General features: G+C 39.2%; 1 protein-coding gene across 10 annotated transcripts in view; it reads left to right on the top strand.

The window, feature by feature from the left end:
• Positions 1-17,342, top strand: part of CEP170 (centrosomal protein 170) — a 97,946-nt gene that overhangs the window by 13,318 nt on the left and 67,286 nt on the right. For all 10 annotated transcript variants that reach the window (XM_045860288.1, XM_045860328.1, XM_045860320.1 and 7 more), the window contains exons 2-3: positions 10,894-11,039; positions 13,762-13,851. In XM_045860288.1, coding sequence (XP_045716244.1) covers positions 10,935-11,039; positions 13,762-13,851 — 195 coding nt within the window. In that variant the 5' untranslated portion in view covers positions 10,894-10,934. The remainder of the gene's footprint in view (positions 1-10,893; positions 11,040-13,761; positions 13,852-17,342) is intronic.

Raw genomic sequence — 17,342 nt, 5'->3', positions numbered from 1 at the left:
ATGAGCCTAGAACAAGCATCTTGGTGGGTATCCAAAGAAAGCACAGCTGTGGATTTATTTTTCTGAATTGGCTATATAGTTTCAAGTGGGGGTGGAGATTTAAAAGAAATAATTTTTCCCCAAGAGTGTATTTCATTATCTGTCCTGAGTCAAGTTAATTACACAGCAGAGTTGAATTTTTTAATATGTTCTAAGTGTGTGTCACTTTCTCAGAGATGTTTCCCTGGACCACCCAGCGCCACCCGGAAAATGTTGCATCATGTATGCTCTTTGTCTTTTCACGTTCCTGTCTTTCCATTGTCGCTGAAGCTGTTTTATTCATTTACCTAACTTTCCTTTGTCTATTACTGCTTCAGTGACATCAGACACTTTTTCTATCTTGATCATCACACTCTGTTATCTATTGTGCTTAGTACTGAAACACTTGTGAATGAAGATAAATGATTAATTCATTTTATAGTACTCTCTATAATGGAATCCTCTTGTGTACTTGATGTATTGTGTTAAGGTTCATTTTCTAGAACTTATACAATTTTTGTGGTTAAGAACAATGTGTGTATGAAGTTGTTAGAACATTGGCACAGAGTAAACGCTACCTACTGTAAGTGAGAGATGATTGAAAATCCTGTCTATTGCTTGTGTAACATATGATCAGTCATATGTGTACCTTATTGGATCTTGAGTCCTTAGCTGAAATGCAACCCTAATAACTTAATTCATTTTGGAAATACGTGGGGTTGAAGGGCAGAGATTTTAGTGCTGAGGATATTTTCTATTAAGGATTTAGTAGGGGGAAAATGTTAAATATGAATCCTGAATGTATACATTTCTTTAAAGTTCATCCACTTACCTTCAGTATACTTTGTATGATGGGATAAAAAGGCACAGTATTTATAGCAGCTGTATTCATAATGGCCAAAGCTTGGAAGCAACCAAGATGTCTTCCAGCAGGTGACTGGATGCACGAACCAGGCTACCCCCAGACAATAGGATATTAGTGAGCACAGAAAAGGAATGAGCTATCAAGCCATGAAAAGACATGTAGAAACCTTAAGTGCCTGTTACTAAGTGAAAGAAGCCAGTCTGAAAAGGCTGCACACTGTATGATTCCAATGACATGACATCCAGAAAAGGCAAAACTATGGAGAGAGTGAAAAGACAGAGGATGTTTAGGGCAGTAAAAATATTCAGTGATAGCATAATGGTGGATACATGCTACTGTACATTTGTCCAAACCCATGGAATATGCAACGCCAAGAGTGAACCATAATGTATTGTGAACTATGGACTTTGCATGATGATGATGTGCCAGTTCAACAACTAGAAGAAATGCATCACTCTTGGGGAGCGCTGTGCATACATGGGGGCTGGGGGCATCTGGAAACCGCTGTACCCACCCCCCCCGCCCACTTTTGTTTTTCCATTATCTTTTAGGCCCCTCACACACCCTTCCCCTCACAATCATCACACTGCTGTCCGTGTTCGTGAATCCTTTTTCCTTTTTGCTCAAAGACATGATGGACATTTTAAAAGCCTATGAAACAATCGACGCAGTCACTTAGTGCATTTTAATTTATCAGCTTTACTGCTTGTTCAGATGACAATTTCGGGAGGTGAACTTTATCACTCCTCCCCCACCCTTGTGTTAAGTTTTTGTTTTGTGAGGAAACCACATCTTCTTTCTCCTACTATTTATTCATTCAGGAAACCTAGCACTAGCCAGGCACTGGGCCAAGCCCGTGGAGATCCTTGGCACCCTTTCATACCTCGTGGTAGAAGAAAAATTGTCACGTGGAAGCGTACACTGATGATATTTCACTAAAATGAGGATTGCACAGTTCTGAGGAAAGCATTGTCAGCTGTGCAGATAGCCCTAGTGCGAAGTCGGTTATTTCTTCCTCAGTTAGCAGGGGTCATGGAGTAAGAAAAGGTCCACTCTCCGTAAAGCCATCTGGTGGGGAATCAGCCAGCCAATTGCCAGAAGCATAAGGGTAGACTGTCCTTCTTAACATGTGTTTCAGCTCAAGTAATTGCACACACTGATGGTCATTTATATAATAGTTGCTTTTATTTCCCCTAAAACCTAATACTCTGAGTAAACCACTCTTTGCCATGGGTTATGTGATGTATTAGTTCATAGTTGTATTATAATGTTACTATGTAGCATGGGCACTTCTGTTATTGTCTCAGAGCTTTATATAGTAATTAAGATCACTCAGACTCTTTTGCCATCATTCCTCAGTGTGAATTAGAAGTGACTAGAAGCAACATTTCTTAGTATAAATAAACCAGAGCTGAAACTCATTAGTACAGTGAAGCTGTGTCTCCGCTGAATATCTGCAGAGTTTTTGTTTTGTTTTTTAAAATCTGAAGCTTAAGTATTAAATTTTTAGTTCATAGATCATGAAATGAGCTGTGATCTAACAGGATAGTCCGTTTTTAAGGCTAATTACAGCCACTAGAAACACAGAAATGGCCCTGGGATGCTGAGTCAGTGTTTACCTCCAGCTGACCTTCAAATGTTAGAGCCTTACTTAAGCTTTGCCTATGGCAGGGAGATAAAGAGGGTAAGAGAGGCAGAAGAATGGGGAGGGGCGCAGTACCTAGGATTTTTTAGTGCCTAGATTTAATTGTAGTGAAGGTTCCATGACTAATTTTTAACTGCTTATCCCTGGAGGTTCAAGATTATCCTCACCTCAAAAAGACTTGTAGCAGCTCCAGAGCTACCCATTCATTCATTAAAAATAGCTTTTGAGACACTCACTAGGTGTGAAACATTGACTAGGCTCTGAGGATACCGAGATGAAGAAAGATCCGCATTTCAGCTCTGCACTTGCTTGGAATTATACCACCCCTGGTCTTCGTATCCCAGTCTGGGGTAATGACAGCTGCTCATTTGTTCTAGTATCACCTTAGTCTTACCCTTCTCATCTACTGACTGGCATTCTCCAGGACTGAGTTCTTAGCAAGTTTTCCTAAATGCTAAGAGTACCTAGATTTTGTAGGTTTCTCAATAAAAGCTTACTGAAAGAAGAGGGGTATTTCCTGCCTTGAAAGAGCTCACCAGCTAGAGACATAATCATGTAGTAACAATGCAGTATCCTTAGTTCCTTAGTACTATAAGTTATAGTTTAAATTATAGCATAGTAGATGTTTGAACCAAGGATTTTAGGGTTACAGAGAAAAGAATTGTTTGCTCTGCCATGAGGAAATACTTAGAGGAAGGCAGTTCTGTTAGCTTTGTACTTTGTCACCTCTAGGATTTCTTAAATGCTTGAAATTGATAAACACAGAAAATAGAGACTAATAAAATTTTGTGTTATGTCTAGTCTGCATACCTAAAATTGTATACTTTTAAGATTAAGATTAAGTTACTTCAGTGTTTTTTATAGTGAAGCTTGCTGGTATCAAAAATGAGAGGTTTGAATTGTGTTTTAGTTATATTGTTAAACCATTAAATTGTTAAATTATGTAAATGAAGCAAAAAATTTGTATTCATATCTCAAAACTGTTTTTTAATGCTTGTAACTCTAAAGTAAGATTTCCTGAAATTTTTACTATTTATAATTAAGGCTTTTCCCTGTTCTCTCATACCTCAAACACATATATTTAGAGTTTTGTTGATTTTTTTGGAATTATGTATGAAACTTTTAGGACCTTGAATCTGTGTAGCTTGTTAATTCTGAACCTAAGCCATACAGACATTAATTATATGTTTTATGATTAATGGGTTAATATATGCCTTATGGTCTAATCCTTGAAACCTCACTAGTAGGCTTTTGGACTAATCTTTTAATCTCTTAAATTCCTTATTAGATAAATTCTTATTTTTATCAGATAGTAAATAGTCATCCCTGGCTATATTCTCATTTAATTAAATCTTTAATTTGGAAAGTTGATGCTTTTACAATAGCATCTCACCCGTAGAGTTATGCTGCCTACTGACTAAAGCTCCAAAAATGAAATAACTAAAGCCTTTGGTGTGGTACATTATGTATTTTTTTTCTTTTGTCTCCGTATAGTCCTGTTCTCTTATGATCACTTCTTTTACCCATTGGTTGTTAAAGAGTGTACTGTTTAATTTCCACATATTGCTGATTTTCCACTTTGTCTCTGTTACTACTGATTTCTAATTTTATTCTATTGTGATTGGGAAAGTTGTTTTGTAGGATTTCAGTCTTCTAAAATTTATTAAGACTCATTTTAGGCCTCATCTACCGGTCTCTCCTGGAGAATGTTCTATAGTGTACTTGAAAAAAAATGTGATTCTGCTCAGTTGAGTAGAGTGTTGTGTTTACGTCTGTTAGGTCATAGTGGCTTATAGTGTTGTCAGGTTCTCTGTTTTCTTACTGATCTTCTGTCTGGTTGGGTGTTGCATTGTTAAAACAGGGATGTTGAAGTCCTCAACTATTTTTGTATTCATTGTAATTTATTCTTAAAAGATAGTAACACTTTCAAGTCTTTAAATATGTCATCCCACTGCCTTCTGACCTCCATGATTTATGAGGAGAAATCAGCTGTTAATCTTACTGAGTGTCCTTTGTACGTGACCAGTCTTTTCTCTTGATGTTTTCAAAATTGTGTTTTTCTTTCAATTTGATAGTTTGAATATAATATGTCTCAGTGTGGATCTTTTTGTTCATCATTCTTGGAGTTAGTTGACGTTCCTTGATATTTTTAAGTTAAGGTGTATACATTTTTTAGGCATATTGCTATTGCATATTTATAGACAGTATAGTATAAACATAACTTTAATGTGCACTGGGAAACCAAACAATTTGTGTGGCTTGCTTTATTGTGATGTTTTCTTCATTGCAGTGTCTGGAACCAAATTCTCAATATCTCCAAGTTATGCATGTATATTCATTTATTTTCTGTAAATAGGTATATTTATATAAAGAGAAAGGAAGAGGGAGAGGGAAGGGAAGGAGGGAGAACTAGGCACTGTAAGAATTATGTTATGGTAAATCTGGAATTTCATTTGTCCCACTCCTCAGGGATTGCTGAATCTTTCTTGTTGAGTGCTTAAGCCAGTCATCTTTTACTTTTCAAAACTGTTTTTGCAAGTGGTTGTGTTTTTGGTCACTGAAATTTCTGTTCTATCATCTCTGTGAACAGAGAGTGAGTGTGACCTGACAAAGATTTCCTTAAACACCTAGCTTTCAAAAGGGGAAAGAAAACAAACCAATAAACATACATTGTCTCTTTAAATTCTTTGAAAGTTGCTTCAAGCCCATGGGAACTGAAGCAGTGGTGGCCAGCTCAAAGGCTCAGTGATCAAAAGCAGCAATCAGCACACAAGCATATTTGGAAGATAAAGTCTTTATTGCACATCCTGGCCCCAGAAGGCCACCTGTGAAATGTAGGGTGCTCTCCCCAGGCTGCTTCTTAACAGCTTTTGGAATGGAGAATAGGAGACCATGTGAGAGACTGGAATTCACTAAAATTACCAAGCTCTTTGACTAGACACCAGAGTCTTAAAGTAGGGACATTAGACAGTTCTTAGGCAATTCAGTAGTTGTTAAGGTGGAGGAATGGGGTTGTGGGGCTTCTTCTTTCCATATTCCACTATGTTCCTATGTAGCTTTCATAGAATTTACCAAGGTAAAGGTTAAGCTGGGACAAATGATGACAGATCTTAATGTATTTATGATTTGACTGCAATGTCAGCTGCATTAAGGTAAGGAGGTTTTGTTCATTGCTTTATCATCAGCTCCTAAAATTATACCTGATAAGGGTGGAGTAAGTGCCTGATGACAGATGTATTTCAAAGTACTTCCTCAACCAACCCAAGTTTTCAACCCATTGATTAGTTTTCCTTATCCTAGCTTCTTTCCAAATTCATGCATCTACCAACAATAATCCCTTGGACATTTCACCTGAAAGTAAGGAAATGTATTAGCATAACATGTGTTCTATGACAAACTATACTGTCCTCATTGCTCCAGTGACTGGGGGCATATCCAGAGTTAGATTAACATGACTGGTGGAGACGTTTGCCCCTTACATTTAGTTGCTATTGCATCATAGATGGTGCTTGCAATAATACTAGTACCTAACCTGAAATTTGAATTCAGAAAAATAAGAATGAAATAGCCAAACTACAAACATGGAGAGCAGATATTATTATTAGAAATTTACTTACCTTAGAGTAGCTAAAATTTTTTACTGATTCTGCAAAAAGAAATAAAGGAAAAATTATAGCACATAATGAAAACTGAGATAGTATGTGGTCATTGAGATATTTTATTATATTCTGCATAGCTGTTCTACTTTATCTCTCCTGTATTTTATTTCAAAAGCATGTTAACTAGGCTTAGAAAATGATAGGCTTTTTATATCTTGACATCTATAATAATCATAATCATCAGGACATTTATGTGCCTGCATATAATTGAATAGAAGGAGGGAAAGCTTCAAGTAACTAAAATATTACTCATCAAATGTTGTTCTAGGAATGGTTTCACTTTTATTTCTCTTGTTAAGAAAAATAAACAAGACATGTAATAAATAGAACCCCTGGAGTTTTCTCTATTCCTTTCCAAAATTTCACTAAAACAAACAAAGAGGAAACCACTTAGGAAGAGTGAAGTTGAGAAAGTTTTGGAAGAGAGGAAGCTTTTGAAAGAAGATAGTGAAACCTAAGTGCCTACTAAGGAGGTATAAAGAAGTAAATGAATTCTCACAGAATCTTGGCTAGACTTGGGAATGTGAGATAACCAGGAATCTTGGAGGCAGAGATCAGGTATGAATTGAAAACAAGATCAGTTGAAAGTCCATAAAGAGAGCACTTAGGGGCCACTGCCCAAACCCTCTTTCCCATGAGAGAGTCAGGGTTTATATCTGAAGTGAGTAAATCAGAGAGACTCCGAACATGCGGCCGTCAGTTGCAGGCAAGGATGGGGTATGGTGCTGTGCTGAGCTAAGGGCATTGATGCTCTGCAGGTCATTCCTTGATTCATCCCCTGTACCATCAGCAGTGTGTTTATTGCCCGTTGTTGGGGGAGATTGTAGGATTCTGCTGTGGACATATTGTGCTGTTTCGGTGGGGGAGTGGGTGGTGGGTGGTGGTGGTGGTGGTAGTAATAAATTGTGGGTGTTCACCTTTTTCCTTTTTCCTAAAGAAAAAGTGAGCTTGACTCTTCTCCCACTGCTGGATTCTCCAGTCGTTGGATTCTTTATTAAAATAAGCCACGAAATTTCTTCACTCGCCGTCTGTAGTCCTGTAATGCATAGCAGCCTTACATTTGTTGTACCAATGGATGCTACCATTGTGAGAAGAGTAAACCGGGGGAAAAAGACAACTTCAACAAAAATTCTATTTGTGTATTCTTTTTAAAAACATTCAAGTGAGTATATTGGATTGTGAATGCACTTTTTAAAAAAATACTGTGTTTTAGTAAATTATACTCACCTTCCGTGCATTATAGTCAGTGATGAAGCACATCACCCCATGTGTCCCAGTGGCTTCAAACAACCATTGCTGTTGCTGCTCTTGTATCTGTCGTTTAGCGAGGGGTTGGATGGTGTACTGAGGACTGGCTTCACTTTGTACTTCAGGCCTGTGTCTGTTCCGCATGTCTCTCATTCACCTTGGACCACAGCATGTTCTTTTTCTGACGACGGCAGAGGCGGAAGAGGGCAGGCCCGACTGCCCAAACACTGTGCGTAACCTCTGATGGTATCACGTCTACTGACATAATCCATTGGCCAAAACAAGTATGTGTCAGAGTTACGGAGTGGAGAGTCCCTTATGAAAACTGAGAGATAGTAGCTTTATGTTGTATCTCCCTCCCTCCCATTTGTTGTAGGTAAGGCAGAAAAAGGACTCACCCCAATAACAAAAAAAAATACACCTCACCTTGAGGATTATGTGTGTTTTTTTTGTTTTTCATAAAAGTCGTATTCTTTTAATTACCTTTTTAAATCATCATTGTATGTCAAAAGGGTCTAAAAAACCATAACTTTTTTATATTATTATTGTGCTTATGTTGGAGTTTTATATTATGTTTTGTATGTTATGTAATTATGCTTGATATTTTATGAATGCTTAAAACAATGTTTTTGTAGCATAAGAATAATGCTTATGTATAACTTTGTGATTTCAAAAATGTTAAGAAACCGTGCCTGTTGCCTATGTTTGCCTCAGGTGTTCTAGTTTATTTAGGCTAACTTGACTTCCTTTTAACATCTTATGGTAATGTTTTTCCTTTACCGCTTTCAAATAATCGTAAAGCTACTGACCTACTTATTAGTGTCCTGTTTTAAAATTGTCCTTCCTTGAAAAGGCAGTATGCAAATTATATACCGTATTTAGATGAGAGGCTTTTTCTCAGGCAAAGTTTGTTTGATTCTCTCCACTTGCCCAGGAAGTGTGGAGAGAATCAAAGTACTAAAAACCGATTGGACAGCAAGTAGACACGTGGGAGGCTAAGAAGAACACCAGCATCGGGGGGAGTTAGGGACCGAATGGAAGACTGAAGAGTCCACATAAGCTGATCATATCAATTAGATAAGCTAAAGGGAATAGGACTTTTAGCTTTACAGAAAACATATGCCTGTTTTGTTGAAACCCATTGTTTCACGAATGTGTAGATACATTTGTACCACATAAGATTTTTACCTTTTACCTTAACACAGAATTCTACATTTTACAAGATTTTGCTTTAAGGTACAGCTATATTTCTCATTTTAGAATATCTCATTCCACTGTAGTATAGTTTGCTTCTAATTAAACTGTATCAGAATGTATCACTTTATGGAAAAACATTTACAGGCACTGCTTTTTTGATTTCATAAGAAAAAACTGTTGAGTAGACACTGTCATTATTCTCCTTGTATAGAAGAGAAAATAAAGGGACGTGGGGTGACTGGCAGGATCAGAAGTGGTGGCACCAGGAGTTGGACTGCTACTGTCGGTCTGCGTGACTCCGGTGTGTCTGTCCTTAATGGCAGAGCCACATCCTCCAGGACAACAGTGCTCAAAACTCCACCCATTAGACCTTCAGGAGTCCTGAAACTGTGTCAAAGTCACGAGGTTAAACCTGTTTTTATAACAATACAAAACAGTATTTGCCTTCATATTTTACTGATACTTGAATGGAGAGCACAAAGAGATGGTGGGTAAGTAGCTGGTCCTTAGCACGCAGATAGAGGCATTAGTGCCAAACGTGCTAATAGTGATTGTGTTCTTCACTGCCGTGCACTTGCCGGTTTCACTCGGGAATGCCCTGGATGAAGTGGTAAAAATGCTTCGTTTTATTTAATCTTGACCTTTGAGTCACAGCTTTCTCATATTCTGTATGACTAAGCGAAAGCGCATACAAAGCACTAATGCTGTAAACAGTGATTTGCAACCTTTTTCATCTCATGGCGCACATGAACTAATGACTGAACTTCTGCAGCACACCAAAAAATGTATTACGTTTTTCGCTGATCTGACAAAGAAAATAGGTATAATTATGATTCATTCACACTGGATGGCTATTACTGTGTTGGCTGTTGTCATTTTTTATTTGACAATCCAAGGGAAATGATGTCTGCCCCTAACTAAATAGTCAAGAATTGCGCATTTTAAAAATTCCTGCGGCGTACCAGTTGCACATCGCTGCTGTCCCCCAAAGTACCACGGTTGTCTCAAGGAAAAGCATTTGTGCCACTGTTGGAGTTGTGAGCTGAACTAGCCATTTCTTTCCCAGAACACCATTTTTACTTGAAGCAATGATTGACAGACAAACTGCGGTTTGTAGACATGAGTACAGATGCTTCGCAACTTATGATGCGGTTATATTCCAATAAACCTATCGTGAGTTGAAAATATCATAAGTTGAAAATGCATGTAATACACCTAGCCTTCCCAACACCATACCTTAGCCTACCCTACAGTAAACATGCTCAGAACACGTACTTTAGCCTAACAGTTGGGCAACTAATTATCTTGAGTTGCACCTCAAGGGTAATTGCCTTCCTCCTTTTTGTCATCATAAGCAGATGTGTTTCATAGGTATGATGGGATGTGAAAACACAATATCCCCAAAAAATGGCATCAGCACTGCACACCATAGAGTATCAGTTGGTGCTCCTTTTCACCACGTGGCTGAATGGGAGCTGTGGCTGGTTGCCGCTGCCCAGCCTTACGAGAGAGTATCGGACTGCATGTCACTAGCCCAGGAAAAGATCAAAATTTGAAGTACTGTTTCTACTGAACGTGTATTGCCTTGGTACCATCATAAAGCATAAAGTTGCAAAACCTTAAGTGGAACCATGTATGTCAAGACGTTCTGTATTTGGAAGACATTGAGACTCTCACTCCAAGGGAAAGTATTGACAAAAAAACTTTTGCCAATAATATTTGAGCTTTCGAGAAAAAATAAGAATTTCAGAAAACTCGACTCTGCCACCATGAGCCTAACAGCTGGCCTCAGTTGGTAGACAGCAAAGCAATTTGTTTGGTTTCCATTATTAGTTCTTAATCAGGTATCAAATATATTCATTTGAATTTAGCCTGTCTTTCTCAAATCATTTATAAGTTAGACATGTACTTGTGCAGTATTGCTAGTGTTTACTGATGTTAACATGATACTAATGTGACCATTTTCTCGAGGACTTCTGGACCTTTATAAGTGATGCTCAGTCTTTCAGAGGTGTGATAAAAGTTTATTAAGTTGACTGTGTACGTAATTATCTAATATCTTGTTAGGTGCATGAACTCTCAGTAGAATCTCTGGGCTTCACTAATTTGGTAGACATGTCATTTCCTGGGACCTGTAACTGTCTCTAGTCGGGGATGAATTTGAATGCCGCTCTATTCTTAGACCGGGAGATAGGGTTTGCTGGTTGGATGCTAACGCTAAAAATATCTGAATGTGTGTGTTTCCGAACATCTCTCTGCAGGATGACGTAGCTTTGCCGAAGACTTAGAAGCTAAGCAGAAAATGAGCTTAACATCCTGGTTTTTGGTGAGCAGTGGAGGCACTCGCCACAGGCTGCCGCGAGAAATGATTTTTGTCGGGAGAGATGACTGTGAGCTCATGTTGCAGGTAATTGGACCAGCTTTCTGTGTGTGTCCACTCAAACTCTGGGATGGGTGTGAAGTATTTCTCTGTTCCTTTGGAGAAGAATACTACATCGATTCGAACTTTCTGGCTCTAGCTACCAGTTTAATTAATTAATTAGTTTTCTCCTTGAATCATTTGAAAATAAGTTCTAAGTCTTGGGAATTATACAGGGTCTGGCACAAATACACCCCTTTTTTATTACAAAATCACAAGCATATAGTTCTGTAACATGACAATATACACTTAAGCACACTATATGACATTTTAGGTCAAGTGTTCATATTAAAGCTATAAATCATTACACCCATATTATTACCTTACCAACCACACTCAAGCAGGTGTTACTTCTGCTGGACCCTGTATTTTGAAAAATGAAATTTCAAGAGTAGAGAAGTTGACCCTTGAGAAGTAAGCTTTACATTAAGCAATTTTAAAATAAGACTTGTAAGCAATTCATAAAATTAGCGTAGTAAAACTGCATATCAATCATGGATACTTCAGTGATACTGATACCAGTTTCACTGCTTCTTTGGGAGATGTTCTTTATGATACCTTCCAGTAGTTTGAGTGTAATTTAATATTGTTGGTATTTACTGAATTAGGTTTAAAAGGGTTAGTTTTTAATGTAAGAGCCCTGGCCAGTGCTCAGCTGGTTGGAGCATCATCCCATATACCAAAAGGCTGTGGGTTTGATTCCCAGTCAGGGCACATGCCTGGGTTGCAGGTTGCATCCTCGGTCAGGGTGCTTACAGGAAGCGACCAATTGATGATTCACCCACCGATGTTTCTCTCTCTCCTTCCTCTTTCTGAAATCAATGAGCATGTCCTCAGCTGGGGAAAAACAAATACTTTTAAGATACTTTTGAGTGAGATAATTAGCAGAAAAATGGATCTTTAGATTTTTGAGGATTAGATATTTTAACAGGTCCTGGCAACCTAGAATAAAATTTTATTCCCTTCTTTCTCCCTCCACCCCCTTTTGGTTAAACAATGTAAATAAAAACTTAGAGTAGAAATGTTTATTAGCCCAGTGGTTCTCAATTGGAGGATCCTGCCTCCCCAAGAGCATTTAGCAATATCTGGAGACACTGTGATTATTAAAAGCGGTTGGTGGTTGGCAGTGGTTACTACTGACATCCCGTAAGCAGTGACCAAGCGGCCAGGGAGCACGCTAAGCTTCCTGCAATGGACAGCATCCCTCTCCCCACCACTACGAGATACACACGGCAGAGAAGGATCTTGCCCTAAATAGCAATGTGCTGAGAGTGAGAGACCCTGAATTACCCCTGGGAGAATCAAATTTGTGTATGCTTATGACATTTCTACTTTAACATTGAAGAACTTACAGTTTTGAGACAGTAAAAGTAAAGCCACTGTATAGCTTTATGAATACATGAGTAAGTTGCATGGACAATGCCACCTTAATTAAACAAATTCAGTGAGAGAAACAGAACAGTGCAGGGGTTTTCTGGGCTCCTCAGTGAGATGCAGCGGTGAGGGTGGCAGCTGAGAAAAAGGCAGTAATGATTCTTTCTGGATAGAGGCCGCAGGACTGGACCGTGTCTTAGGTTCAGATGGGGGAACTCATTCATCAGAGACTGGAAGGGGAGCTTTCCATGTGTCATCCCAGGAAATGTGGGAATGGCTGTTTAGGAGCTGGTGGAGTAAGACTCTTCCTACGTGGAGATAAGGAGAATTACAAATGGAAGCCGAGAGTCCAAGGAGACCGGCGTGGGTCCCCAGTATCAGAGAGGAGAGAGCTACTCAGAGAGAGCTTGGCAGAGGGTCCTTTGTGAGTATGCACTAAGCGCCGATCAGCACACACGCGTGGAGATCAGACTCACACTGTCACAGCTGGGAATGGTGCCTCTAACAGCCTGGCCAGGGAACCTCACTGTTCACAGGGCACTGCTCCCTCCCACCTCTGTAGTGGGGCGTAATTCACCCTAGCCTTCCTCCCTTCCTGTCAGTTCTTTCTGTATTTTTTTAAAGATTTTATTTTATTTATTTTTAGATAGAGGAGAAGGGAGAGAGAAAGAGAGAGAGAGAAACATCAATGTGTGGCTGTCTCTCTTGCCCCTTACTGGGGACCTGGCCTACAACCCAGGCATCTGCCCTGAGTAGGAATCAAACTGGCGACCCTTTGGTTCACAGGCTGGTACTCAATCCATTGGGCCACACCAGCCAGGGCATAATCCATGTTTTAAGAGAGGATCATTTTATTCAGGAAGATGGCACACTGTGGCTTTTTTTCTCTAAATCTTTGGCCTTTCTTATATAATTTATGTTGTAGTTTTCAGTATTAAAAGAAGAAAATTCTATAGGGTACTTTGTTTTTTACAACATACATAAAACATAAAACGATAATTTGCATGATTTCCATATAACAGTTTTAAGTTATAATAAAATATTCATGCATTCCACAAAGCCAGCTGATTTAAATTCTCTCAAAAGTAGAATGTGTGAATTTGGTTGGGAAGAATGTCTTGAAATTCTGGCTGCTTTCCTCTGTGGGGAGCGAGGCCAAGTTTGCGTTGTGTAGTAACACAGCTTAAATACAACTTAATGTACTTTTCCTTTGACATTTTCCTATCCTTGTCTACTAAGCTATTAATATAATTAAAATATCTAGCCCCAAATCTTTGGGTTTGTTACTTAGTTCGGTATTTCCTTACATTGATTAACTTTCAAAAATGTCTTTCAGTCTCGTAGTGTGGATAAGCAGCATGCTGTAATCAATTATGATGCCTCTGCGGATGAACATTTGGTCAAAGATTTGGGCAGCCTAAATGGGGTATGTTAAGCATTTATTATTATTTTTTGTCTTATTTGATTATTGGTTTAAGGTTGCGGGAAGACTAATCAGATTACATTTCCCGTATTGTATTGTATTGTGTTGTATTTCCTTTACTTTTTTTGCATTTTACTTTTAAACACTTACCAGGTCCATAGCACGTTGGGGACCATGCAAGAGCATATGAAACTAGCCCGTGTTCCCAAGAGACTGCCCAGGAAATAAACTCAAGCGCTCAGAAGTTTGTTGGCTGTCACCTGTGGTGCTTCATTAAGAAAGTCTTTAAGGAGATGAGATGAAAACTTGGCCTCACACAATGACTTGAATTTATATGTGGGAAAGCAGCCAGAAGCCATGGCAGTGAGAATACAGAAAAGCATTCCTGGGAGGCAGAGAAGTGTGGGCTAACTTGAGAAAATAGAGGTGAAGACGTGGTTTGATGCTAGATGGTGGGAGACTTTGGACCTTCTATTCTAGAGTAACAAGAAGCGAAGCCCACCCACTTACCTGGGCCAATATGCTGTAAACACCAGTGTTCATTATTGTTGCTTTGGGCTCCTACTTTGAAGATATTTTTGTGACTGCAGTGAGTTTTTTTTCCCCTAATTCTTCATTTTATCTTTCTACATCAGCAGAACATAGTAGTCACAGAATAAGAGAAAGCTGCAGTATTGAATAATTTATCTTATTTTTTCTCAATTTTCTTATGGCTCTGCTAACATAAGCAAATATAGTATTGTTCATATTTGTGCTGTTGAATATCTTAACATGAATGTAACAGAAACTAAATGTATCCCAACTGCTTCTAACTGCTTCTGCTTCTCAAAACATACATTAAACATTATATGCAAAAACATATGCAGAAAACTGGCAAATACAGTGAAACATTTTTTTTCTTGTTTCGAATTGGCCTGCCACGGAAGGACTTTTGTATTTATTCTTTGAGATAATTTTTGCAGACATGTTTTTCTGTTGGGTTTACCCAAGCCTTTGTTCCCCATGGCGCAAAGAACTAAGTGTGCCTTCTCCAGGTTTGAACTGAAAGATCGAGCATTTGGCATCATCCACATTTCCAGATTCAGGCTGCATCATGCTTCCGCTGCCACACCTTCAAAACGGCAGTTCGTGCAGTGCTGTCTCCTCCAGAGAATGCATTCAAGTTCCTCCAGCCTGGTCCTTCTCCCATCTGCCTTGTCATTTATAAAATTCATACTTATTTATAAAAGTAAAACCCAAATTCCACTTTTTCATGAAAGGTAAATATCTTTGCTGAAGGAAGCAAAGATGTTTATAAATGGTAACTAGCTGATGCCGTTCACACGTTGAATGGATTAAAGTAGAAGGGAATAGGCAGAGTAGGCAGGAAGTGTTTTAACTTGAAACCTACAAGTAAGCAAACAGTTTTTCTTCCAGCTCCTGTTTGCAGAATTACTGCCTTCCTTCTCCACACCTCTGTGTTTTGGGCGCTTGATTCTCAGCCTTGTGTTAAATCTACTTTTGCGCTCTGTTGTTCTGCTGCATTTTGTGCTCCTGAACAGTTCGCGTGTCCTTTGCTTTTAGAGTGACTAGCCCTGGGCTCCGCATGGTGTGTGAACCCGCTGAATCTTCTTTGGAAGGAATTGAATTAAATTGCTATACGAAGAACTTTACAGAGGAAGCTTTTAACATACTTCCATATGTAGAATATTTGAATAATGTTACATTCTGTTTTTAAGACCAGAGTGTTTGACCTTGACCACAGTGCTGTTCAAAGGTGTCTTGACATTATTACCTTGGAACATAAGAAGTGAGAATGACATCATAATGTAATGTGTAAGAGATTATGACCAAATATAATAATCATTTGGTGTTGATTGTAAAATCAGGTGAGACGTTAAGTTCTAAGTTACTCTAGGCTGACCTTTCTCATAATTTGATTATATTGAATAGTTTTATGAAATACACTAAATCACAGAGAGCACCATCTGCATTTTGAACTTGAAATCAGGACCTGAATTTGAATCTCAGTCCGTAATTTACCAGTAATCCAACCTGGGACAAACCACTTAATCTCTCTGAACTTCAGTTTCCTCCTACTATTCATATTAGTTCCCAAAGTTGTATGAAAATGTAGTGAGTTCAAGTTTATGAGTTTTAAGACTCAATGCAAAATTTAGTTACCTTTCTTCAGCTTGAAAACAGTGAAACAAGAATTCCCTGTCTGTAGTATTAAAAGGATTAAATTTGACCGTACATGTGGGTACGTGCCTGTTACAGAACTTCAAAGCATTGCGCAAATGATAAATGTACTGTTTACCCAAAGGACAGCCTCGGACATATGCCAAAGTCTGTGAACCACCGACTGTCACGCATTTTATTCATGAGAGAATGTGTAGACTATTGTTCGCAGCCTACTTACTCTTAATATTCATATAACTCTAGAAATTTGAGCATCAGGTTAAAAGTAGTAATTTCAGGAGTAAGGGGATAATGTAGTGGGTATGAGCCCAGCTTGAAGTCTTACAAGCGATATAACTTAGACAGGTTACTTAATCATTCTGCTCCTCAATTTTTAAAAAATAGAAATAGTAAACTGGTAGTCCTCTCAGATCGTTGTGAAGCTATGGATAAGTTAATCATTTAAATGCTTTTAATAGTAAACATTTGTGTTAGTTGACCTCTTGGTAAGAAAAGCAGGTAAAACAAGCTTAGCACCCTGTCTAGCCTATATACTTTTCTGTAAATACACTGTTGTATTTTTTTAAAAAAGCATTTACCAACTCAGTTTTTAAATAACTCTCCCTATTCCCACTTCTATTCCTCTTTCATTTTACCCTAAAATACACCCCCAAGAGACCTAGATCTAAACTTGATGTTGCTGGCCCCAGAAATGAGGTTGCCCTGCCTGGGGAAGCAGCCCCTGCATCTGTAGGGGGTGTTGAGTCACTCTCCTGCAAGCCCCTGGAGCCCCTGTCCCCGAGAACCCTTGTCTGCCTTCGGTTCTTCCCGCTGCCCCTCCTCGGGAGCACTCGGCCCTCTGATAGCACCGGGCCAACGGTTCCCCTCGCATCGGTCCCCCTCGCATCCGCTAGGCTCCGCCCGTTGTTACTGGGCTGCCCCTCAGCTCCCTGTGTTCCAGCCGCTGCTGGGACCCCCTTTCCCCCTGCGGGTCCTGCCAGCATCAGACCAGAATGTGGAAGATGCAAGGGAACGGTCTGGGAAGAAGAGCAGACTCATCATTGGCAGTGTGATGGAAGTGGTTGTGCTCCCGGCCACTCGGTTCAGATTTCCAGGAAAATTAATATATTGCATGGTGGTTCTAAGATGTCATACTATCAATTATGTAATTTAGTTGTATAGAAATTAAATAGGTGTTTATCTAGTTGGGGTTGCTTCTGTGAGGTTAGTGGTTTGCGTGGGGGAGTTTGGGGTTCTGGGTTGGGCTCCCAGGCTTCCTCGGCGCGAGGAGAGCACATGGCACTTGTGGCCCAGACACCTGACTTTGAACTCCC

This window comes from Phyllostomus hastatus, unplaced genomic scaffold (genome assembly GCF_019186645.2).
Source record: "Phyllostomus hastatus isolate PE091 unplaced genomic scaffold, TTU_PhHast_1.1 phas_contig_148, whole genome shotgun sequence".
NCBI lineage: Eukaryota > Metazoa > Chordata > Mammalia > Chiroptera > Phyllostomidae > Phyllostomus > Phyllostomus hastatus.
The sequence above is the reverse complement of the archived record's forward strand: the minus strand, read 5'-3'. Positions and strand labels throughout refer to the sequence as shown.